Below are 25489 nucleotides of genomic sequence, written 5' to 3' on the forward strand. Positions count from 1 at the left end.
CGATCGCGAGCAAGCTTCCCCCATATTCCAGGGATTTATTATGATGCAGCTGCTGCGTTGCCATGGTGATGAGATAAACAACATAAAAGTACTTCAGAAGCGATCAGCAGCACCGGCTACTACCCGGCGCTGTGTATAACATGTGGTCAGATAGCCTTCCCAAACGTCAGGCTCACCCGCCGGCATTAGTTATGATTATAATTAATAATCAATAATAATTATGTTAATAAATGTGAACCGTGCATGGTTCAGAGAACAGTAGCCTATACTAGTGTATGATGATACTTTTCCCCTCTTTTTTATGCTTGATAATAAGTACTTATTAATACGGGACTTTTATTTTGACGGGATTTTTATTTTTCCGCTTCCGATGTGTCCGACGTCATATCAATAAATGAGAAACGAAAAAAGGAAAAATGAATTTGCAAAAAACAAATAACGGCCGTTATTTCATTTAGGTTGTTTAGTTTTTCGTTTTTTTGATGCTGATAGCAAAATCCATTTTTTCGTTTTTGGTTTAAAACGAAAAAAGGAAAAGGGGGCACTGTTTTCCTTTTTTCGTATTTTCGTTTGGACAGAAAAAGGAATTATACTATAGTACCCGGACCCACAGTGACAATAATAGCATGATTTAACAACTGTGAGTTAATCACAGTTGATTAACTGTGTGTTAATCACAGCTGTTAAATGAAACAAAGTGAAACAAAATGTACCTTGTTTAACTTCATGTTGATCAGTGGAACTAAACAACTGTGCAGGCAGCCAATCACACAAGTTACCAGCAGAGAGCACAAAGGTACAATAAAAGAGCACAGCACAAACACCATTTTTTTTTAAAACTTAGAATAGTGTAGCAGGGGGACACCAGGACCAAGACACAGTCTGGCCATCAAGGTGAGAGCACATCAACCATTAAGAGGCTGAGGAAGCACAGGTGTGCCAGCTTCATACCTGCTCCTGTGCTCACTCTTTCTCACATGCCTCCGCGGTAAGCCAAACAAACCCTTGGGTTTTAATTAGGATTATCTGATTGTTAGGATAATGGGGCGCAAATAAACCTAGAGGTATTGGATTTTTATGTAAACATAGAAATTTGTTGGATTTTGTTGTGGCAACAACTTATTGTTTCTTTTGTTGTCATAACAGTCCAGTATGAGCAGTCTCTTTCATATTAAGCTGACACATCTGTATCCTGAGCCTCTAAAGACACCCTCATAGCCTCTTAATGACTGCACCCATCTTTTTTTAAAGCAGTAATGGTCCCCAAAAACAACATTTAAGTTCATGGTCAGGAATAAATCATCATTCAGTTACATTAGATGTGATGAACAGTCCAATTTGTATCATAAGAGACCATTTTTGAAATACCCTTTCTCAGAATGCTTTGACCTCTGGGAATTCCCGCACCATATGCAATGAAGTACCTATCATATTTAAATGACATATTATGAAATTTAGGGATGGGGATATGATATCAGACTCTATGAGCATAGTTGAAGTTTATACTCAGATTATCCAGGTTCTGTGATTAAACAGTAATGTTATTAAATAGCAGTTAACTGAAGACCCATCATAATCACTGTCTTTGTTATGTACTCATTCCATTAATACAAAAAGAATCATAATTTAACAAAATACTAGCCTTTATAGTTGTTAAAACCCTTTGTATTAATTCTATTAGTGGATGACTAGTAGGTTGTATATTAAGGCTGTACATTAAATACATGAAAAAGGATCCACCATAATGGTACTTTCCAACATACAGCGAGTGGTGGAAAGTAGCTAAGTACATTTACTCAAGTACTGTACTTAAGTACAATTTTGAGGTTCTTGCACTTTACGTTAGTATTTCCATTTTATGTAACTTTTTACTTCTACTCCACTACATTTTTAGGCAAATATTGTACTTTTTACTCCACTAGTGGAGTGACAGGTCGAGTTTTAACATAAATGATATGATCAATTTAAAGGGATTATACTTTTTTTTTTAAATCAGTCTTATAACAGTATATTTGGTAATTAAATGAGCCATGTCTTTATCAAATTAAAACACTGCTTACATAAAAGCATCAAAACAAATAATGTAATAATATATTTAGAATATATAAAACAGTCTGAGTGGGTCCATTTTGCATACTAAATACTTTTACTTTTGATACTTACATTTTGATGCTGATACCTTTGTTCTTTTGTAAGTTTTGAATGCAGGACTTTTACTTGTAGTGTCGTAATTTCACAGTGTTGTATTAGTACTTTTACTTAAGTAAGGGATCTGAATACTTTTTCCACCACTGCATACATCTGTAAATGCAGTACCCTAAGCCGATCTGGCAAGTTGAGCACATCTGGAACTTACAACCTGTATCTCAAAGCTGCCATGCTCTTAATTATGCGTGACTTTAAGCCTTAATGTAATATAAACAGTTGAGTTGTATAAAAATTCACTATTCAAAATAGTTGGTGTACCAGCTTTTAAATATGTTTATTTCTTCTTTAAAGTTAGGAATTTTAACATGGGAGTCTATGGGGATTGACTCACTTTTGGAGCCAGCCTCAAGTGTCCAGTCGAGGAAGTGCAGTTTTTTTAGCACTTCCTATTGGCTTCAGTTTTCAGTCCTGGACTTAATGTTTTATTTACTAAAAGTGTCACATTAATATAGGTGATTTGAAGTGTAAAGTAGTAGTAGTATAAGGAAATACTCAAGTACCTCAAAATTGTAATTAACTACAGTATTGAAGCAAATGGCAGCCAAGTAACAGGATAGCATCAATGGCCATCATTAATAAAACATGATAATCATATGCAGACAGTTATGAAGCATGAACACAGACATTCAGCATTAATAAATCTCTATTTTTAATCTTTTTCATTTTTTGTTGAGCACAGCCCTTTTAAAGTGCACACAGTGGCACAACTATAATTACAATCCACACATGCTCAAACGCAATTACAAATAACTGCATTATTGGTAAACACGGAAATAAATATGATGGGTGAAAAATAAACTGGCAGAATTTTTACGCCCCTGTCAGTCACAGTGACGGATTATGATTAATTACACTGCAACCCCTGCTGGGACGTCACTCTGACAGACTGAGACGTGGTTCTCGGCTCCGATAGCTGGCTGAGCTGAGCTGTAGACGAGAGAAGAAAACAAATCTCACATCCGCAGCCAAAACCCTCCCTGTCGTTCTTCCAAACATCGCCCAAGTAAAGTAAGCTGTTGCAGCTGGTTACAGTAATGCAGGTTTTTGGAACATATGGTGGGAAAATTGGCAAAGTATCCCTTTAATACCAAACAAATGCATAGTGTGTGCAGCATGGGGCTCAGTCATTTTTCATATATTACAGTGACGATGTGACAGGCCTTGGCCTGGGCCTATACGTCATCATAAAAGCCATTGAGTGAAAGGCTGATAGCACAGCAGTGCACAGGGGGGAACTTCTCCATCTGCTAATAAAGTGCACATTCACTGGTCATGGAATTTAGTGTATGTGTGTGTGAGAGAGAGGAGGGTGAGTTATAGTAATGGTCCTCGAGTGGCAAGGGAGTCTTAAATGGTGCTCTTTCAGAAGATAGACTGGCATCTGTAAGGCACACACACACACACACACACACACACACACACACACACACACACACTTGGGGCAGCATGAGCCCCTGTGTGTGCACACACACATACTTGATGTGATATTAGGCAGTATATAAAAGTGTAGAGCTCTGAGGGCACTGCACATGTTATACCACCAGTCCTGCTCTGAAGCAACAGACCTCTCACATTTTCCCAGAATGCCAGTGTGCTAAATGTTAACTGTGGACCATGCAGCCCTCAAGGCGTTTTCCACCTAAGAGGGCATAAAAACATGGAGAAAAGTAACATGTCAGAATGTGGGGGGAGGCTGGTACTGCTTTGTGTCTCCCTGTGGGCTGAGATGGGACATCTTACTGTGTATAAATAAGCATCATCATCTACAGTTTGGGATTTATAGCCTGGGAGCTCAAAGTTTTTTCTCACTTTGCGCAAGGAATTGGGGCACTTACTGTGTGTGTGTGCATGTGTGCGTGTGAGAGAGAGAGAAGGAGAAAGAGAGAGAGAGCAGATGGAAATATTGTAACTCAAGGCAACTCAGGGTGCAGCAGCAGCAGCAGAAGCGGCGGCAGCAGCGGCAGCGTTTCCTTCCATGGACTGAAGAGAGGAAATCCTCTTCTTCGGCACCGCCTGCATGCAAATGGAGCCGAGCGGGACAGAATAATTCTGGGTTAACACACTCATCTGTAACCAACACTTGACTTTACGAGAAGGAGGAGGGAGAGGGGAGGAGGGGTGAGCTTTTCCTCGAGCCGGAGTTGGAAGGCACCAGCGTTGACATTTCTCCAGAGCGTCCACAAAGGCTCATACAGGTGACAAGTGTGTCCAACTTCACTGCATTGACGCGCTCAGGAGAGTGTCATGTGCGCTGCGTGAGAGCCGCTGCTATTTACTTTGACGAGACATTTCGCATGAGCTGCACCCGCATATGTGCGTCCGCATATGACGCATTTGCGCCTTCAGCTGTTTTTTTTAACATATCAAAAAGCCGGCGTTCTCGGATGCTGCGTTTTTCGGACAAGTCCTGATTCGTATGTTCGTCATGTCCGCCTGGGTTAACTTGCGCGTTTCTCTGTAGAGTCACACAGAGCCGCGCACGGTGCAGAAGTTGGTCGGGAATAATAATAACAACAGTGCGGAGCGCAGAGGAGGAAAAAGAGGTGACAGCGACGGCTGAATTTACTACCAGCATCATCAGCATCTCCGTGTGTGAGGATCAGAACTGCGGGGGCTCTTCATCTACATACTAACAGTTTTTTGCAGAAGCCTGCCAGTGAATTCCAGCTCCTGCAACCACAGCTGCGTAAACTTGGCCAGATCTGGTGACATTGTACCCCTGTCTCTCTCTCTCTCTCCCTCTCTCTCTCTCTCTCTCTGTGCATGTGTGTGTGCTGAGCAGCCTAGATGGATATGCGACTCACCGAGGGAATTTGAAAAAGCAAAGGGGGGATTACTATTAGTCCCTCTCCCATTATAACCTCAAAATGGATGCCGACGACAGGCAGTGGAGCCGCCACTGGATTAGCCACTCTTCCGCTGATCTGCTTGACATCTGAGCGGCACCGGCGTTCAAAGTTTGGATAATCTAAAAAAAAAAAAAAGAGAGAGGAAAAAAGGCTGAAGCTGTAGGATGCAGTCTGGAGTGAAGACGCTCTCCGCAGGTGGAGGTGCGTCACTCTGCTGCCTGCTTCTCCTCTGGCTCATCTACTCCCATCTGCTTAGAGAGGGTAAGGACACTTCTAGCTGTTTGTTACTTTGTCTCTGAAGGGCTTCTTATTGGGATGCAGCTGCACAGACATGGTGTGGTGAAAAGCCCCTATAATGTCCAATAAAACACCCCTACAGGGACTTGTAATGTGTCTGTGCTCATTATCAGCCAATTTATAGTGACCTTGTTGTACCTTATGGTATTTGTGTCATCTGATTTGGTATAATATTCCTTCAGTGAGTGTATGATACTGAGCAGACAGTGTATAGTGACATTATTGGACCGAACATATTCACTATAATATAACTGGGAGCCTGCATTGTGTCCATATTCTCACATTTTCTTCACCAAACCAAATGATTTGCTTGATAATGATTATTATTTTTCTCTATGCTACCATGTGGAATTGCAATTTAGTGAAGTCATAATTGAGTTCCAGGTGAAAAGGCATCACAGTTTGCTGTTGGTTTTTTTTTTGCAGACATGAGAAATCCTGACTTCTGCCTTCAAAGCTTTTATAATTTCACTCAGGTTAAGGCTATATCCATCCACGCAATGCTTTCCCCTTGAATAATACATCCGCTGGTGCAATTACACCTTCACCCTGACACAGAATAGAAAGCAAAAGGATGTTTCCCTGCACTCCATTGGCTGCCGTCCATGACAAAAACATTTCGGAGTCCAGCACCGTCAAAGACACACAGAGAAACAGGCTTAAAGCATTGGAACTTGTTGGGAGATGTTGAACACTAAGTTTGCAGATTAGATCTTTTAATCAAGCATTGGCCAGCAGCATAATTACCGCTGTGGAGGAGGGATAGTGCCTACATCAATGTCTTTGGCAGCTTGCCGGGAACAAAAGTAGACACTGATGTGAAAAATGAACTGCCTGTGCACTGAAATGTGCTCCCTTTGCCTCTAATTTGCAGTGTTTTCTCTCCCAAAATGCTGCTTTCACCAGCCTCTTATTGTCGCCCCTGAACTGTCTCTCAAGCCTCTGCATATTATCCAAGGAGTAACAGCTCCCCTCGTCTTTCCCCCAGCCATTTATTATTGACTCAATTTCATCTGAAAATGATCTCATTAGAGTGTTATTGTACAAAATTGTTCAATCAATCTCTTGTGAACTTTGCTACCCTTGATATTCATAGAGTAAATAGATTCTGCTGGATTTGGCCTAGTTAAAACCTCTACGATATGATTTGAGCTTTGACATTCTCTGTATGTCACTCACTCCTCTTTCATCGCTCGGAGCTGAATTTTAAGAATGAAGCGAGTAGCATTTTTTTAATCCATACTTGTAATCTTAAAATCCTACTAAAATCTTTCTTTCAAACTGGCAGCTGTGACCAGTCAGTGTTGTAGAAGTAATTCCAACCACCACCAAAAATAATTTAATCAGCTAGTTAACAGTATTTTTTTTTTTTTTTTTAGCATTTATGAATTCTCGCCACTGATGGAGTCAAAGCACTCATCACTTTCCATGAGCAGCTCTTTACCACTTCCACCCCCAGGGCCCCTGAGGGCCCCTACGGACGAGTGTGGTTGAGCTGCTGGGCAGAGAGGTGAAGCCTTGTGTTGGTGAGAGGCTGCGTCGCCTCCACCCTCTCCGTAGCTCATCTGTCATGGTGGGCCAGGACAGGAAATCAAAGCACAGCAGCCTTGTCCGTGCACGCCATTGGGCCAGCGCCCGCCACGATGAATGGCCTGTCAGCCGCTCACAACGTTGCCAGTTTATTCAACGATAAATTTGGAAATGTCTGGATTTCCTCACTGGACCACATAACGGTTCAGTGGTGCAGTCAGAGAGCGGTGGCAACTCCTCCTTGCTTTGTCAACCACATTGCTTTGGGTTGGTGTGTGTGTGTGTGTGTGTGTGTGTGTGTGTATGTGTGTGAGGAGGAGGAGGAGGAGGAGGAGGGGATGGAGCTTTTTTATTCACATTTGTAAGTTGGAGGTGGACAGACAGTTGGCCTTTGCTCTAACTCAGCTCAAGGAATTGAAATGCCAAGGATAAATTTCAACTTCAAGTGGGAACATAAAAATCCCTGCTTTTAAAATAATGCCATCAAATGGGGCCATTTTGCATTCTAGAAGATGCTAAATTATGCACCGTGCTTTCCAAACATCACCTGTCAGTCAAACAGTTCATACAGAAGTATAACATATTTTTTTATTTCCTCTTGAACAAAGACTCCTGGTCCTTCAGTATTGTTGCTTCAGACATGCAAACCCTCAACACTGTTCTTTCAGTATGTTCTTTCTGACATAGTTGCGTCCCCTAGCAACACTATAGAGTATACCTGCCATTTGTTATCAGCTAGCTATTACGGACCAGGGTTTGTATGAGAATAAAAACATGCAGTTACCTTGCTGGTGCTCAAAGTGGTTGAGTTTGCTACAAAAGAACATCCACAGTCCCTCAGGTTTCTTTATCTGCTCTTGAATGTACTGTCGTGATGGTGGGAGCCATACCCAGCATGCTGCTTGGCAATGTAACAGTTAATGGAGTGTTAACAGAGTGTGTACACTACAAATAAATATGTCATGTGGATCTCAAGAGCTCACACTAGTCACTGCACTACCTTGGGTCCTCACGATACACCCGCCAAGTGTGAAGTCCATTGGATGAACAGTAGAGACAAAGACTTGTGATCCAACAGGGAACTCTCAGCTGTTCCCCTCACTTTAACAGAGATTTTTTAGTGTCTTTATGCTGATTGTTTTGGTTTTCAGGCCACAAAGTTTTCTCTTACCAATCTCATTTCAGGCAGGCAGATGTTTTCAACTAAGATAAATCTGATAAAACCACTAGGCTACCTGCCAAACATCAAAGTTAGCAACTAGCTGGTGAGGAAAATTGGATGGCCGGAGGCTAAAGAGCTATTTATATACATGTATATATGAAATTGGAGAGTGAGTGAATATTGGACTTACATTCATCAGGTATCCAGAAAAATTATCCTAAATAAATGTTAATGTTGCTCCATGTCTTCTGAATGCGTAAATAGGCAATCAACCCTTCACCAAGTCCTGTCCCCCTACACAGAAAGGACTGCAATAAGCACTTGAGAGCTACATTTACAGTATAATTTGTCGGCTGAGTTTTGGGGCCATTTTAAACTTGTGCTTCAGTGGCACCTTATGTCTCGGACGAACATTTACAGGAACAACAATGTTCTTGCACAGCGTTTAGTACTAACTCCCTATAGCGTCAGAAACATTTAGCCATACGCTTTGGCAACACATGCTGAGGCTAGCACAACAAGTCAGTCACACTATGACGAGCACAAATTAAACTGCAGACCTGTCTACAGGTCCCGAGAGGCTAACTCTGCATCCCCACTGCTTTCAAGCAGCCTTAAGACTGCTGTCAGGCTTCCATATGCACTGCATTTGGCATTTTCACTTGTTCTGAAGGCACAACAGGCCTCCTTCTGAACAGTGGCTAATGTAAGATTAGACAGAGGCCGTTCTAAAAATAGCACACATGTCATTGTACATACACGCACGGTTAGTGGCTGTAAAAAAGGCTACAGTTTCAGTAAATTTATGCTACAAAAACACTGACCTAGGTTTAGTGTGATATCTGCCTATAAACTCGGTCATAAACATTCAGTCTAAAATGTAAATATGAGTAGTTTTTTCTCCCTGTACAAATGCCTTATCTTATCGTTTTTTGAGGGGAGACCACTCTGGTGCTACAATAACTTTCTTAATGGAAATGCCAGTTGTTATGATTTCAGTGTGTTCTGCTGCCCCCTAGTGGCCATAAAATCTATTTAAGCAGCTTTAAGCAGCTATCACATCTTATGCTACTTAGACCTTTCTCTACATTTTCTGAATAACCTAGAAATATTGAACATCACATCCTGTCAAACAGAATTTTAATTACAATGTGTGGAATGGCAAATATATGGAAGAGGATAAGGACCAGGTAGGAGAAAAAAATAAATCATTATTAAGTTTGAGAAAAAAGTTGAAATTATGAGAATAAAGTTGAAATACAATGTTCAGAATACATGTATATAATATGTAATATAATACAATATATGTCTAAAAAAATCACATAAATTACATAAAGCAGATTTCCCCAAAACAATAGTTGTGGTAGCCTACTACCAAGAATAGCTCATTTATGTGTCGGGGGATTTTAGTATTACTACACCCTTTAATGTTGTAATTATTGCTCATTTTATGACATTTATGAAAATCAGGTTGTAGCTTGTATTCTACCTAACTGTTCAGATAGACGTGCCTTTTCAATGAAAACAATGTTACTCTGATAACTTGACACAAATCTGTGACTTTACCGATAACAAAAAGTTTACTTTATACTCGTCATTTGATCTTTTTTCCTGAAATCATACTTCAACTTTATTCTCATCATTTTGACTTTATTCTCGTTATTTCAACTTGTTTTCTCAAACTGCATAATGAAAGAAAGGAAAATCTTCCTCTCATTATATTTTCTGCTACTTTGCCCCAGTCCTCTTCCGTACAAATATCATTAAGATATGTTGGACAAATCTACAGAGCTACATCCTTCACTGGGTGTCATATAAGAGCAACAGACAGCACTGTTGCTTTTTACAGCACATCACATGTCGTAATTAATGTGTCACCTTGATGTGTTTGGATAATTCAATCAGTGCTCTGGACAAATAATGGTGTCCTGAAGCTGAGAAGCAGAGACAAGCATCTATCCCGTCTTCCTGCTGCAAACTGTCGATGGGAATGACAGCACACATTCTCTAAGACAGGCCTACTGTCTGTGTCACTATATGTTAAAGTGAGTCACTGTTGCTATATACAATCAGTACATCAGATGACAGTCAGTCCACTCTTTACATTTTATTCTTGTGTCTCTGATGAATCCTGTCCAAATGTCATTCATAAACCTGACTGATTTTATTCTGATAAATTATTCTAGATGCTATCAAGGTTACTTTCCCCCCATTTTTCCCCCAAATCATCTGCAGGGGACAGCGAGTCTTCATGGGGCACCAGAATGATGAATTTAAAACTCTTTGGTTGATATTCTCTTTTAACTCAGGGAGCAGGGCCTATCCATCCAAGCATTAAACTAATCAGAGTAGCAGAGAATTACCGACTTTTTGAAGTGAAAAGGATGATTTCCATTCCAGTCTTCTTCAAGGCGGCATTAAGCATGCAAAAGGAGACCTGCTTTGATTATGACCTTGGCTGTAAATTCTAAGCAAATCATCGAGGCCTGCTCCTATAGGCGGCGGAGCAGTAAAAGTACGAGCATCTTTATGGAACAAAATGAAAAGAATTTTTACAGCTAAATCAATTTGGCAGCACACAAAGCTCATATTTCATAGCTCCCTGAATATGAATTCTTTCTAGCCTTCAGCTTTGACCTCCCTTGTGGTTGAGTGTCGAGCACCGCTCAGTGTATTTCTGCATTGTTATTTTCTCTGCGGAAAGCTCTGGGCTTGAAACTGCTCCATCATTGGCAGAGTGGTGTAAATGATTTGAGTTATGTTCCTTCAGTCTTGTGTCCTGTTCTATTTTCTGCCTGATGCCAGGAACATATTTTCTGAGAGGGCTGCGCTTGAATATTAATGCTGCAGTTCACGCAATCATGCATTACTGTACAGCACTCATCGGGTCATAATAGCATTCTGATGCTCACATTTTCTCTGGGTTTGTATTAAAGAAAGAGGGCATCCTAGTGGGCTATGAAATTTGAAGTGAGTCACTGTGGCTTTACCTTCCTCTCTCTGCATTACATTCAGCAGAGCTACTGTTTGCTTTTCCTCAGCATATTGTACGTTCACTCTTTATGCCTCGAGCCTGTTTTCATCCACAACCAATTGTCTGAGTGTACTCTACATTGTAATATCTCTGCAGCCCCAGACTGTGCTGCATCACTGCAACAGAAATCAGAAATCAGAAGCAGCCTCCATCATGTGTACTGTACAAGACAGACCTAAATTACAGTGTCACTCCTGGCGCTGGGTGTATGTAAGGGGAATATTTTTCTATTTTAAAGCAGCCCTTGGCAATGTCACACAATGTTAGAGAGCTGTAACTGTTTTTAAAGAATTGAACCTGGAAGACCAGTAAAGTGACGTTTGCAGGCTAAACAGCACGCTCCTGCTTTCCAGTGAGAGAGGAAACAATCTAACACTGTTGCGTCCGACGGCTTCTCTCCCGAGGGAGCGCCATCCTGCTGCCGCCACGGGAAGTTTCAATTTGTCATTCCCCGTGGGTGGAGTAGTGTACACACCTGACATGAGAATTAAATTTGGGCAAATAGAGCATGTCTCCGGCGTCTCGGTTGGTGGGTGTGCAGTGTTTTTTTTATCCTCTTCTCCTGCAGGCCCCACTGGGTGCTCGTGCATGCATAAAAAATCTTGTAGCTTTAAAAATTCCCACATTCTAACACCGGTATTTGTGAATATAAGGAGCTTTTTTTTCAAACTCCAACCTGTATGAGGATGTGAGAGCTGGAACTGCTCCCCCAGAACAATAAATGGCGGCGTGACTGTGGGCCAACACATGGCTTATTTTACTGCTTGCAGATAAATGAGCTTCATCCTGTAATAGCATAACACACCCCTCATCTCCAGGAGTCACCCCGGCCGCTCCCACACTTCCCTTTGCCATCGTTGCTGATTCATTTCTGTCAGCTTCAGATTAAATTGCATACTTAGGTACCATTACAGGTCCTCCGACTTCAGCAGAGAGTTGTTCACTTGCATAAATATTGATCGGACTGCTGTAGAGTATTCAAATCGCATGTGAAATCAAGCGGGGTATTCCCTTTAAAACCAAGCACATTAATATAAAGCGCATGTTTCGCTCCACTGCTCTGCTGCCCTACTTGTTTAGCAGCAGAAGATCACGGCGGTGTCAGGAAGCGTATAGCATGGGGTCAGTCAAACATCTGCCTCTCTCACCTGGTGTCCTATTACATGCTACCTACTGCGCCGGTGGCGTCAAATGGTGTTAAGGTAATGAGATGCGCTTGGCTGTGGCTGCCTTGACTAGCATATGCTCGGTTTGATGTCGTCCTGAGTTGTTAATAACAGGCAGAGCTGCCAGATCAGAACAGGCATTAAGGGCAGATGAGATTTTAGCACTGCAGGTAACATCAGAGCAGCACTGTAGAAGGAATCTAGAGAAAGTTCACTAGATTAGCTTTTTATGTTCATAAGCCTCTTATTTTGAAATGCAACACTATTAATTAGAGTATTATGTCAAGTTAGTGGGTAAACTAATCTATGCCATGAGTGGTACTAAAATGCTGCTCAATGAATCGATAAGTTGAATGCCAGAAAATAAATGTTGATTCATTTTAACTAACTACATTAGGCAAAAAATCCAGACAATTGGCCTCATACAAGCACACATTCATATACTCATCGGGGCTGCAACAATTGATTAGTCGGTCATAATGGAGATCTATTTTGATAATTAATTAATAAAGTAATTTCTCAAGCTAATATACCAAACAGTCCCTATATGCAGCTTCTAAATTAATGGGATTTGCTGTTTTTGTTGTCATATGTGCTTGTAAACTCAATGTTTTGGGGGTTTGGAGACAAAACTACCAATTTCATATCATCACCCTTGGCTTTAAGATATTGTGATGGACATGTTTTATTTATTTTTATTTTTAATTTGCTGTCATTTTAAGCAATTAGGCTTCTGCATGTTCATAGTGTTTGGACATCACACACAGATTATATTTTCTTCTTTTTCTGGGAATAAAACCCATTTAATTCATTTTGACATATCAGCACCGCCCTTCATCAAATAATAAAAAAGCTCACGAGATCTGACATTAAAGATCAAAGTATGGGCTCAACAAATACTTAGCATCATCAAAGAATATGTTCTCATGTAAAATATCCAATGTTATCTGTAACAACGGTGTCATGAGTTTATTATCCGGTGGGAAAAATTAATCAAGAAAAACAATTAGCAGATTAATTGATAACAATAATATTGTTAGTTTAAACCCTAATTCACAACTTTAATCTTTCACTTTTTTTCTGAGATTTGTGTGTAGAGATTCCTTTTAACTACACAAATCTATCTTAAAGAGCTCATTAGGACTTGATGAATACCACCTGTTCATGAGTAGGTGCACATGTGAAACATTTAACCAATTGCACACCCACTCTCAGCAAACAGCACATCATATGATAGTGGAAAAAATGTTAATTTAGTTATAGTTTATGTTTATATTTTCAGTGGACTTTTTCTGTTATATATTTAAACCCATTTAGACTAAAGAATTACAATGTTTAAATCAAACAGGTGTTATTTTTTTTTTTTTTTTTCTCGAAGCTCTTGTAAAGGGAAGATTGGTGACTTTCTCGTAAATCTGTGGTTCGTGCATGAGGCAATTTTCCAGCTTCAGCTTGTCACATGTGAGGGTTTTGTTGCTTTTTTCACAGCAAATTTAATATTCTTGGGTTTGAGGTTGTTGCTCAGACAAAACAAACAACTTCTACCATTTGCTGCTGTCCCACCTAAGCCACAGGCAGGTGAAGGTCATGGATTAATCATAGGGGTTTTTGGTCCGATTTCAGCTCTTTCTGTCCATATTTAGAAGTGTCTTTTGAGCGAGACACTGATCCCCAAATTGTGTTTCATCAGGCATCTCCACCACCATCTGTGCGAGTGTGTTTTTGTGTGTGCTTGCATGGAAGCAGGTTGGAAAGCACTACATAAAACAGTCCATTTGATGGATTAATCCATATGGTTGGAATAACCCATAATCAATAATGATAACAGATTATTTGTTGCTGTAAACATGTAAAGAGAAAGCTGCATGAGGGAGCTGTATGGATTTAATATTTATGGTGGTAAGGGGGTTTAGTCAGTGCTCATTACATTTTAAAATTTGATAACTGCTTCAGCCCCCCCCCCCAAAAAAATCAATTTTGACTGATTACCTGCGCCATTAATATTTATAACGTCTCACACAATGTTTTAAATCTTCCATAAAAGATCAGTCGAACTCATATCTGATCTGATGCACGTTAATATGATTGTCATGCTCTCTAAATTGGCGCTTTGTTGGCAGCCCCATTTTCATCCTTGCGAACGGCACTTCTATCAAGAAAGGAACATACAAAGGAATGAAGATAATCACTCAGACTTATTATTGTATGCCAGCGTAGTGATTAGAGTCTGATTGACTCTCTCAGGGAAAACTGCTTAGATTCAATGCCACGACGTTCGAGCCAAGCCCGCACAGAGCTATAGCAGTGTCTTTACAGGGGGCATAATACCAAATACAATACATATTGTCATGAATAATTAACTGAACTAGCTTTACAAGAAGTGGAATTTTTAATAAATATGGTTGGAAACTGTAGTTTGCAGAGGCGCTTGTTGCAATAAAACATTGTATAAACCTCGCTTCCGTCTTTAGCAGCCCCGCAAGTAATTACAATCTATAAAGGAAGATTGTTTTAATATGGAAATGGAATCTTTGTCATAGTTCATTCAGTGCAGCCTGTCATATAATTTTATGGCAAATCCCCTGAGGAGAAGCAGAGTCTTTCTCCCAGCTCGCCAAATCTGGTTTCAGTTGAACAGGAGCAGTGCATGCAGCGCTGTGTCTCATGTGTTTGCCTATTAAAATCTGATAAAGGTGTTTTATCAGTTAGGACTAACTACTGATGTATCTGCACACTCTTAATTAAAGAGACAAACAAGGCAAAAAAAAAAGATTAGCTAGAGTGAAGTGCATGTTTTATTGATAAGTACATCCGTCTAAATAGGGAGCAGATTGCGATTTTAACAGGAAAGATAATTAGTAGTTTTGTGTATTCGCTCTACTTGGCCAGGGTCAGCCAGTGTAATGTATCCAGAGTTTAATAAGCTCATCATTCCCACCAGAATGTGGACTACTGGCAGCCTATTCCAGGCAGAGATATTTGTGTTTCTGTATACTGGTGATGTGCAGTGTGTCTGATCAAAGAGCTGATCTGTAGAACGCAGACTCTTTGCTCTAAGCAGTGTGTGTTTGAACCCCGTGTGTGTCTGTGTTACCACTTTGCACTCGCATAGTGTTGTGATTCAGTGATAAGGTCATCAGGCTGCCAGTCAGGGCTGAGAGTCAGTCTCTGTGTTCTGTATCGGCTTCCTGTAGCCCTCTGGATGTCTGACAGGATCCAATGAGCCCCGGACAGCGACGTGGCTCCATCCTTCACTCGGCGAGCTCCTTTAAACCGCCGCAGCCGCATGCACATTTCATCAAGTGAAACAGAGACGAGGCCAAGTGCTTCACGCTGCTGAGTGACAGAAACCCCCTGTCACATGAATTAACTCCTGTACCTATGATGGAGCGCTGGCCGCGGCTGAGGGCACTTTACAAAGCCCTCCGCCCTCCACCCTCGCTATTCTCCTCCTTCAGGCTCAGTGCATGAAGCCCATTCATCTGTTCAGTGTTGAGACATGGCAGAAAGCAGCTATATCTGATGGCACCTCTGTCCTCCAAGCAGCCGCTAAGTATACAGTCAGGGACTCGCAGAAAGAGAGTGTAGGGTGGGCTGAGTGGTGGGGAGAGGGTGGGGGAGGGCGGGCAGCACGACTCATGCTATGAAATGAAATGTGCATAGCAGGTTTTCATGCAGCGATCACATTTTATGACTCCCAAGGCTGGTTTACGTAATGGTTTTATGTAAAAATACATCTTATCTGCCAAGAGTCACAAGGTTGTCCACCATTAATCCATTAATGGAGATGCAGATTTGTGCTGTTAGTTGGGAAAAGTTTGGGGTTAAGTATGGTTACTGACAGAGAAAAATGCTTAAAAACAAGTCTTAGGCCTGGCTAACAGGCCCTAGAGATTACAATGTTGAGGCGGTGGAGTTGTAAGAAAGCCAACCCATTCTCATTCTCAACTTGTCTGGTCAGGACCCCTTGGTGTTACTTTTAACGCACCCTATGCATCTAATTATGATGCTCCATTGCATCACGTTTCAAAGACTAGGATGATATTGTACAACAAAACTACTTATTTGTAGAAAAAGAAACTATTTGTTAGTTAAGTCTTGACCCCTTGACCCCTTCTCCCCAGCTGAGTGCAGTAAAAGCAAACCCCAGAAGGTCCGCCTTGCCTTTTCTATTTCTGTATTGTTCTTTTGACGCTGTGGCTGCTATTTTTGTAGCTTCATGCCCAAAGGGTGACGCCCATAAAGGTCCTGAACACAGCAAAATGAAAACAAAATAGAAAATACAGGCAGAGGGCAGGGTTTCTGCAGAAAGAGACACCACCTGTCAGGACCGGTGACCAGAACTCAGACGCAGACCAGAGATCAGAGAGATATGGATGATTTATTTAGATTTTTCACAAAGAAAAACAGGTCGAAGGGGTGGTGCTGGGAATTCAGGAGCGGGTTCGGATCCAGAGCTCTCGGCTGGCTGGTGAGCTGGACTGGGTACAGGTTGAGGCACGATGGTAAACTGATTTGACGATCCGGCGGGGACTGGAAGGCTGGTCTGGTCTTTTATAGGAGTGTTGATTGTGGAATGAGAAACCGGAGTGCAGGACTGATGAGATGCGTTGCAGGTTTTGCAGATGCAAAAAGACTACAAAAAATATTGGTATCCATTCTATGGAGAGCGGAAATATAAAGCTTGACATAAAACAGTTCAGAAGCAAGGGCTTAAATCAGTATTACTTAACTTATGCTATTTTTTTTATTGATTTGTTAAAGAATATACACATCCAAAATATTGTTGTCAGTGAACAGAGAGTTGGAATAATTACCAGTTTTGATAGCATGTGGGGGTTGTGGATGGGTCAAAGAACCAAAGGAACTTGATGCAGGTACCAACAGTGTTATTTGAAGTTATGTATTTAAGTTTTTATGTCACGTACGTATCTATAATGAATACCTCATATGCAACAGCAGTTATCTACATTTTCCTAATCCTTCCTAAGTAGTTGTGTTCCCTAAACCTAAACAAACTTTGACAGTTTGACAAATTAACCATGTGTTTAAAACGGTGACCGCTATGTTTAAGTAGGAGAACTTATGAATCTCTTGCTACTGGTCGAGTTGCTAATTTAGGAAACACTCCTGTGGGCTGTATCAGAGGGTAAGAATAAATAACCTTTGAGGATATATGAGGTGTGAATCAGCAGAGGCCCCAAGATATGATTTTATTCTGATACTTGAGTCATGATACAATATTATTGTGATCTTAAGCATTTTGCGATATGGTGAGTATTGCGATACAATATACAGTATTACGATTAAACTGATTAACTGCATTTTGTGTCCAAAAAATTAAATTAAATCAAGAATTGTCTTGTCCAATAAGAGAAAATTCTCAGTCTATTCATCTCACTTAAGCCTTTTTATTTCTCCACAATGAGAGTCAAACCCATAGACTGACCAACAAAGTATTCAGTGAAACTGAACTGAACTGATATCAAACATGTATGGACGACAACAACTGCATCATTTTCTCAAAGTTTCCTCAACTTTAAGCTTCACTGCTTTTTTGGTCACAGCTATTTTTGGTGCCTATGGATTCCTTAGATCTTCCAGTTTCATATCATACCAGTACCTCCAGTATATTCCTAAAAAACAACAAAAAATACTGACGGCCCGCCAGCTGTCCGAAAGCTAAATATCGATACCTAGTGGCCATGAATCGATATAATATTACCATGCAAGAATCGCGATATTATGCTGTATTGATTTTTTCCCCCACCTCTAATGTGTGGCTTGTTCGTCGTCACAACTGTGCAAATTACAGTCAGGACACTTTACAGGTGTGTAACAGAGATCAAAATGAAGGCCAAGCTCAGAGAAGGGTTTGAACATGGGAGCTGGTAGTAGATCAGGGAATGAAGTGGTGTAGGGAACATTACACGATGACCTCTAGTTGGTTTGGTGTTCATCGGGGCCCAGAGTTCATTTTTGCCCCATAGTGGGTTAATCACACATGGTCACTATAATCAAACCGAACATCTTTCATCATCTATAATAATGTCAGAACATCTCAGTAGCTTCTGGAACATCTCAGCACCAACTGAAGCAATTTTCTGAGTCATTTGTGTTGATCAACAACCCTTTCAACCTTTGCCATTATCACAGTCATTTCATGCTGCAGAGCAGTTAGCGTCTCACTTAATGAACCTTTGCGGGTGTTGAGAAGCAGCTAGTAGCAGTGGTGTGCAGGAGTGATGCTTGGTGAATGCCAGGGATTGACCTTACAAGAACTGCAGCACAGACTCTTCTCTAATCTACCTTCACTGAGCTGATTTTATTTCAGTGTCGGCCTGAATGGCTTTCACTGGCAGCTTTCCATTCAATAATGAAAAGAGGGAAGAAACTATGGAACTTTTTTTTCCCACAAAGGTGAAGCAAGTTTGCTTTAACTTTTTCTCGGCTTTACTGTTCAAACCACAGCAGATAAGTTGATGTAATTCTCTAACTTCACATGCATTATGCATTTATATTGCACTTATTAAGAAATGTGCTGAGTTCAAGCAGAGGTAGGTTTAATGCACTCGCACATTAATATTGTTCAGCAGGTTATTGATTCATTTCACGGTTCTAATATGAGGCCGCAACAAATATTCCTTTTATTTCAAATAACAAAGGTGCTATGAAAAAGTGTCATCTACACTTATTGAATTTTTTTCTTCCTTTCAAATGTGCTTTCGAAAGCAGCAGACACCCCTCAAGCAATTTACTGTCATTTAAGCGTGTTTAACTACAAAACACAAGACTGTTAACAGTTAATAATTCCCTCAAACATACCAGGAAGACCTCATAAAAGACAATTAAATATGTTCCCTCTGGGTTCTAAATAATCTACCCAAACAGAACTGCTGCCTCAACATTAAGCGTTCAATGAGACTGTCAGCTACAAAAGGCCACAAAGAGGGTTCATTTAATAAATCACAACACAGGAAACATCATTGTTTCAGCTCGTCTTTTGTTAGCCCGTGGCTGCTGGAAAGTTTTTCAGTGTGACTCATCAGTAACAATGATCGGAGCTCACGAAGCTCATTGTTTCAACTTGAAGAATAGTTTGACAGAGGTGTACTGTGTTTTGGAAAGTGAGTGCCCCTCACTGCTAGAATTTTGTTAAGAAAACCATAAATCAATCCAAACTAACTTAATATTCAAAACAAAAGGTATTCAAATTGTAATCATGGTCATTTCATCATTCCATGTCGGGTAAAAAAGTTAGAGTGACAACTTTAAAATGTGTTTTATCAACTCTTTTAACTCCCCTGATATAATAAATAAAGTCAAGATGATGAAGAACCCCCCTCCCAAGTAGTCCATCTGCAGCTAAAACACTCTGGTGAATTGTAAGTTTCTCCAGTTTGTGTAATTAATTTAGTGATCACATTCTGACAAACTCCAAACTCTAAAAAAAAAAATCCCTGCTCAGCCACAGGTCCCAGGCCGGGGAGTCATCCATCAATTTGTAATGCCTGGAGAACTCTGAAGTAATTCTCTTTGCTTGGATTGAAGTGTAAGAATAGCACACACACACACACACACACACACACACACACACACCACAGAGATTTCTGAGCAAGGTAATCATCACTTTAAGACATTCTGTCCATTTACCGTTTCAGTAGAGCTTAACATGGCTTGAAAATTGGTCTGTTGTAGGACCAGCGTGGCCAGCAGCCACTGCCATGGCAACCATATTTACAGCCAGTGGTCCATGTTTTATTATCCAGGTCAGTAGGCAATTTAAAAATAAAAAAATGTATCTTTTTTAATTTTAAAATATAATCTTTTGGCCACTGGGACAAATTGTGAACATCGGACATACTGATCTCAAAACAGTATGTTGGGGCATTAATTGGTAAGATGTCAGGTAATGGCTTTGATTAAACATGAATAGAACTATAATATAAGATTTTAAGAAAATGTCTAATCACTTTATATTTATCATGTTTTTTATATTAAATCTCAACCTAAAAAGTAACTAAAGCTGTCAGCTGAATGTAGTGAAGTAAAAGTACAATGTTTGCCTCTAAATGTAGTGAAGTAGAAGTATAAAGTGACATAAAATGGAAATACTCAAGTAAAGTCCAAGTACCCTAAAATTGCACTCAAGAACATAACTGAAGTAAATGTAATTAGTTACATTCCACCACTGGACGCAACCAATCATGTGTTTATTTTTGCTGTAAAGCTAAGGACATTACTTTTTTGGACTCTTTCTCCCTCTTTTGCTGTTGTATCCAGCATCAAGTGGCCATTTGAGGAATTGCAGTTTTTGGCACTTTTTTTTTCAGCCCCGGAGGTTACTGTCTACCATCCACTTTTGTGCCTGTTTGTAGGACAGCACGGTTGGTCAGTGCCTTCCAACATGCAGATGTAATCTGCTATCATCCACATCACAACACAGGTTGTTTTGTGGTATTTGAATGAATGCCCAGTGCTGTTGTTTTTATATCTAGGACAGTCTAGCTATCTCATAATGTCTTGCTAAATTTTTATGAGCTAATTTATGCTCCAGGCAGTATGTTGTTCCTTCCTTTCAGCACTTTTTTTTTTTTTTTTAATCTTTTGACTTGTTGGCTTGTTAACTTGCAATCATGACTAACAAAATAGAAATGTCCTTTTAACAGGTTCTTGGAAGGATCTTTGTTTACCACATGATCACTGTAAGACTCTTTTATCAACAGAGCAGCCAGCCATACTGTATTAAACTGAAGAAGCACTCGAGCCTGCTACTTTTAAAGCTTTGAAATCAGTTTCTCATTTTTCTATTTCAGACTTTTAATTGAGAGAATCAAACTGTTCAGTGCTGTGCAGACCAAAGAAAAAGGCCCGTCTTGTGTTTTGTACCTTGGAAGGCCAGTTGCTCCTCTGTAATAATATGTTCATTAGAGTCTCATTAAGCTAATGCGATATACTTTGTTCCTCGCTGCTGTGTTCGGCAGGCCAGTTGGCGGTGGGGACCTGCGAGATAGTGATGCTCAACAGAGACAGCAGCGTTCCCAGACGGACCATCGCCAGGCAGACGGCCCGCTGCGCCTGCCGGAGAGGCCAGATTGCCGGGACCACCAGGGCGAGGCCAGCATGTGTAGACGGTGAGTGGAATGACCTTTCTCACCCAAGGGAGGGAAACTGTCCCGTAGAGGGCAGATTTAACTTATTTTAGTTGGAGCCAGTCAAAACAAAAGACCCAATAGCTAGAGATATAATACGTCTTCAGTGTTTCCTCTAGGATTTTTTTTCAGCAGCAGGGGTAAAGGGTTATTTGTCCCCTTGATGGTGTGCACATGTGAATATCAATCAGCAATTGTGAAAGTATAAAAAATGACACTCAACTGAAAAACAAGCTTTAGAACCAGTGTTTCCCATAGGATTTTGTGAGACTATGATGGTGTGACCCGAACAAAGTAGGGGTTGATCTGGGGGCATGCCCCCCCGGACAAAAACTTTTGCCCTAAAAGCCTAAATTTGGTGGCCTCTCGCACATTGTAATGCCACTATTCCATCTTAATCATAGTATATTTTAATGAATTATTGTAAAGGAGAATAAGGGTTCTTCTATATTTTATTTAAGGCATCATATTTTGACAGTCTTCTTGATAATAACCAAAATCGTTATTAAGAAAATCATGGACAATGGCTAGATATCAGCACTTAAATTAAACTCTTATGAGCTATTCATGTTGTTATCATTATATTTCTCCAAACAAATGTACCTTTAGTTGTACCAGGCTTTAAAATGAACAAGAAGAAAACAATGGTTGGTCTAATACATTTTTACATGACTGTATAATGTTCACCCTCTCCTCACTCTCACTGTAGTCCCCTTGAGCAAGACTTTGAAACAAAGCCCAAATGTGTGAATGTGAGGATGGACAGGAGATAAATAAATGTTGGATTAATTAAAAAAGGTTCCTCAGTTGGTCCTCGGGAACATTAGAAACAGTTTAATTTTGACTGTAATTTAATTCACTGGAAGTCATCCCATTTATTTTAAGTACAACCATTACTAATCCCATGATAGGCACCTCTGTCTCACCTGCAGTACCCTTATAATTTATTACCAGATGAACAACAACACTCTGGCAGTGGGTCAGAACCCTCTAATGTTTGTCTATATGGGGTCTGCTGCATGAATTATGCCTTCCACTGCTTTATTACTGGCACAGCGTGGTTCAAGAGTAGAACTACTCTCTGAATATTTCTTTAGTTTGAAGGAAGAATTGCGTTTAATGTGCACCAAATGAACACCGGGTGAATGCTTGACTCATTTTGACATGGTGGTGAATATAAAGTTGATGATACATAAATGCATATATAAATGTTTTGTATGGCTGCATTGAATGTCATTTTTATAACATTCAGAGCTTCTATTAAGGCTTTCAAGTGTCGCTTCCAATGTCTTATTTTACGATGTTATGACCCTAAAAAAAATCCTCATTTTGAAAAAAGTGTTCATTGGAGTAAATGAGTTAGCCTTAAAAATTGACCTCTTCTATGTGCACTGTGCACCGATTTTTCACCAATGTGACTATACATAGGTTTTCAGAAGGCTGCAAACAAATTACTAGTAATATTAAAGTATATTTTAACAGCATTGTGCATTGTATATACAGTACATTACATTGTCAACCACTTCAAGAAAGGAAAACTAAGAAAATCCATCCATCCATCCATTTTGATCCACTTATCGGGGGCCGGGTTGTGGGGACAGCAGGCTAAGCAGGGCATATAGAAAGAATAAAAATAAAATAAATAGCTAAATTAACATCAGTGTATGTTCAGTATCAGTCAATTACTGACCATTTAAATAATAAATAACAACAACAACAGCATTTCTAAATCACCCCAAGCATTGTTTACTGCATTATATGTCCTGTAAAAAAATTTGAGCCATATACGTCAATACCGATAGATGTGTCTGTGATGGACCAATAAAACTGTCTGATATTGGCTCTAATATTTATATTTCTCCAGCGTTTGTTGGTATTTAAGTGATGACATCTTGATAGATTGCCAGGTGAATGCAGAAGCCTAATCTTCTTCTTTTTTTTTTGAAAAAGACTACTTTAGTAATTTACTATAATAGTGTCAGAGCCAGAATATAGATTTTTTTGTTTGTTTTTGTGGCTATTTAAATGTAATTTATAGTGCTGTTAAATTGCTTCTATGTATAATACAGGTGTGTGTCTCCTTGTGTGTGCAGAAAGCAGAAAGGAAAAGTTTTTGGACAGCAGTGAAAGTGAAAGGCTAAACACTAACAGAATGTGGTTTAAAGCAAAATATTGAAGGAGAATATTTCTTTAGATAAAAACATATGAATTTTGAAATGGCAACATATTTATTTTTGCAAAATTGTTTGACTTTTGAAATTGACAAACTCCTTGCAAATGTTTGGATTGCACTAGTTAGAAACAATTTGTAGAATTATTCTAATACTAATATTATTAATGTAGCCTAAATCCACCTGGAACTGTGCAGAAATCCCAGGTTTAAACAGTAAAAATACACATGGGAAATATATATAAATATAATATAAATAGATATGTGTATATTTGTCAGTTAAAGGAATAGTTTGACTTTTTGGGAAATATTTGTTGTTTTCCTGTTGTTTTAGATGGGAAGATTTAGATGGGATTTTTTATCAATGTCACTGTCTAAATACTCATACTCCCTATAAAATATTCAGTTTAAGTCGATATATATTATCATATAATATCATATAACACATTTTAACCCTCCTCTTATGTTGCGGGTCAAATTTACCCATTTCAAAGTTTAAAAATACATTTTAAAAAGAGTCTTTTTTCATGTAAAGAAAACATTTAAAAATATAAAATACATTTTTTTTTTTAAATCAATGTCATTTAAAACCATTGTATTTTATATATAGGTATTTCCAATATACATAGAAAAAAGTTTTAATGTGCTTTTTTAAAAAGAAAAACGAGTGAATTATCATCATAGAACCATGATCTGTGAGAGGTAATGAACACCATTGCACTAAATATTGATTGAAATGGTTAATAATGGAGTTATTAATGAAATATAAACAATGTTTATTGGGATTTTTTAGTTTCTGACACTTTTGGATAATTTAACATGCCCGGTTATTGCTTTTCGAACATAAACAAACATAACAGGAGGGTTAAATAAGATCAACATAAATATAACAGTAAACAACACTAGAGTAAAACACAGCAGTAACTAAAAATACATAAAATAAACAGTGATAACAACAAGTAATGGCATGTGGGATCATTAACTCTGCTACAGCACAATCCATAGACCTTTTTTTACCGCAGACGTTTTGACATAACAGGAACATTGTGAAAAATCATAACAGCAGAAGCACAGGTGTAACTATTAACATTATTGATAGATCCATTCCATTATGTGTCCCATTCCAGTGACCCAGCCTGAACAAAACCAGGACCCTGCATCTGGCACAGCTGAGCATAATGTAGCCGTTATTAATGTTACATCAGTCAGAGACACTCACATTAAATTGAACAGAAGAAGACGGAAGAAAATGACTGCAGCAGCAAGCTAATCATCAGAATAACAGTGATAACTGTTATTATACACCTGCATGAATATGATTGGACGATATGGGCTACAAAAGCTGTGATTGAGCCAATCAATGGAAACTTTTGCACAAACAGCTGGTGCCAATCAGATATCACAAGCACAACTTCAGTCTAAACTAATGGTACGCTTCATTAACTCCACCTGTGCTTTTCCTGCTGTGGCATATTAAAATGTCACATGTCACAATATCATAAATGTTAGCTGTAACAGGGCTTCTTCTCTGTGTTTTCTCTCTGGAAGTTAAAAATGTGTCACATCATGATGTTAGTGATACTGCAACATGTACGTTTATGTCCTGACTGTGGCTCCAAGCATGACTGAGCAAATTCAGTCCAAATTATCAGTCATGCTTTGGCTCAGTGAACTCAGAAAGACTCTGAAGCTGAAGTTAACGTGGCTCTCGTGCTCTCAGTTGTTCTTTATCTGTTCTTAGAGAGTCTGAAGAGGTGCAGAACAACGATTGTCACGATGATTGATAATCTGGAGCAGCGACTCTTGGACGCTAACCTGGCTTTTATGTAAAACTGCCCATGCAAAGGGTGACATTTAATAAAAAAGCATTTTTTCATGCTTGTGCTTGTGCATACATTTGTGCTCCACGGGTGTCCAGTTG

At 39.6% G+C, this 25489-nt stretch overlaps 1 protein-coding gene across 1 annotated transcript in view; it reads left to right on the plus strand.

The window, feature by feature from the left end:
- Positions 1–5215: 5215 nt before the first annotated feature.
- tafa5l (TAFA chemokine like family member 5, like) overlaps positions 5216–25489 on the plus strand; it is a 68378-nt gene continuing 48104 nt past the window's right edge. Inside the window, exons 1-2 of the mRNA XM_059333558.1 lie at positions 5216–5318; positions 21231–21380. Coding sequence (XP_059189541.1) covers positions 5222–5318; positions 21231–21380 — 247 coding nt within the window. The 5' untranslated portion in view covers positions 5216–5221. The remainder of the gene's footprint in view (positions 5319–21230; positions 21381–25489) is intronic.

Source organism: Centropristis striata, chromosome 5, assembly GCF_030273125.1.
Source record: "Centropristis striata isolate RG_2023a ecotype Rhode Island chromosome 5, C.striata_1.0, whole genome shotgun sequence".
Classification (NCBI taxonomy): Eukaryota; Metazoa; Chordata; class Actinopteri; order Perciformes; family Serranidae; genus Centropristis; species Centropristis striata.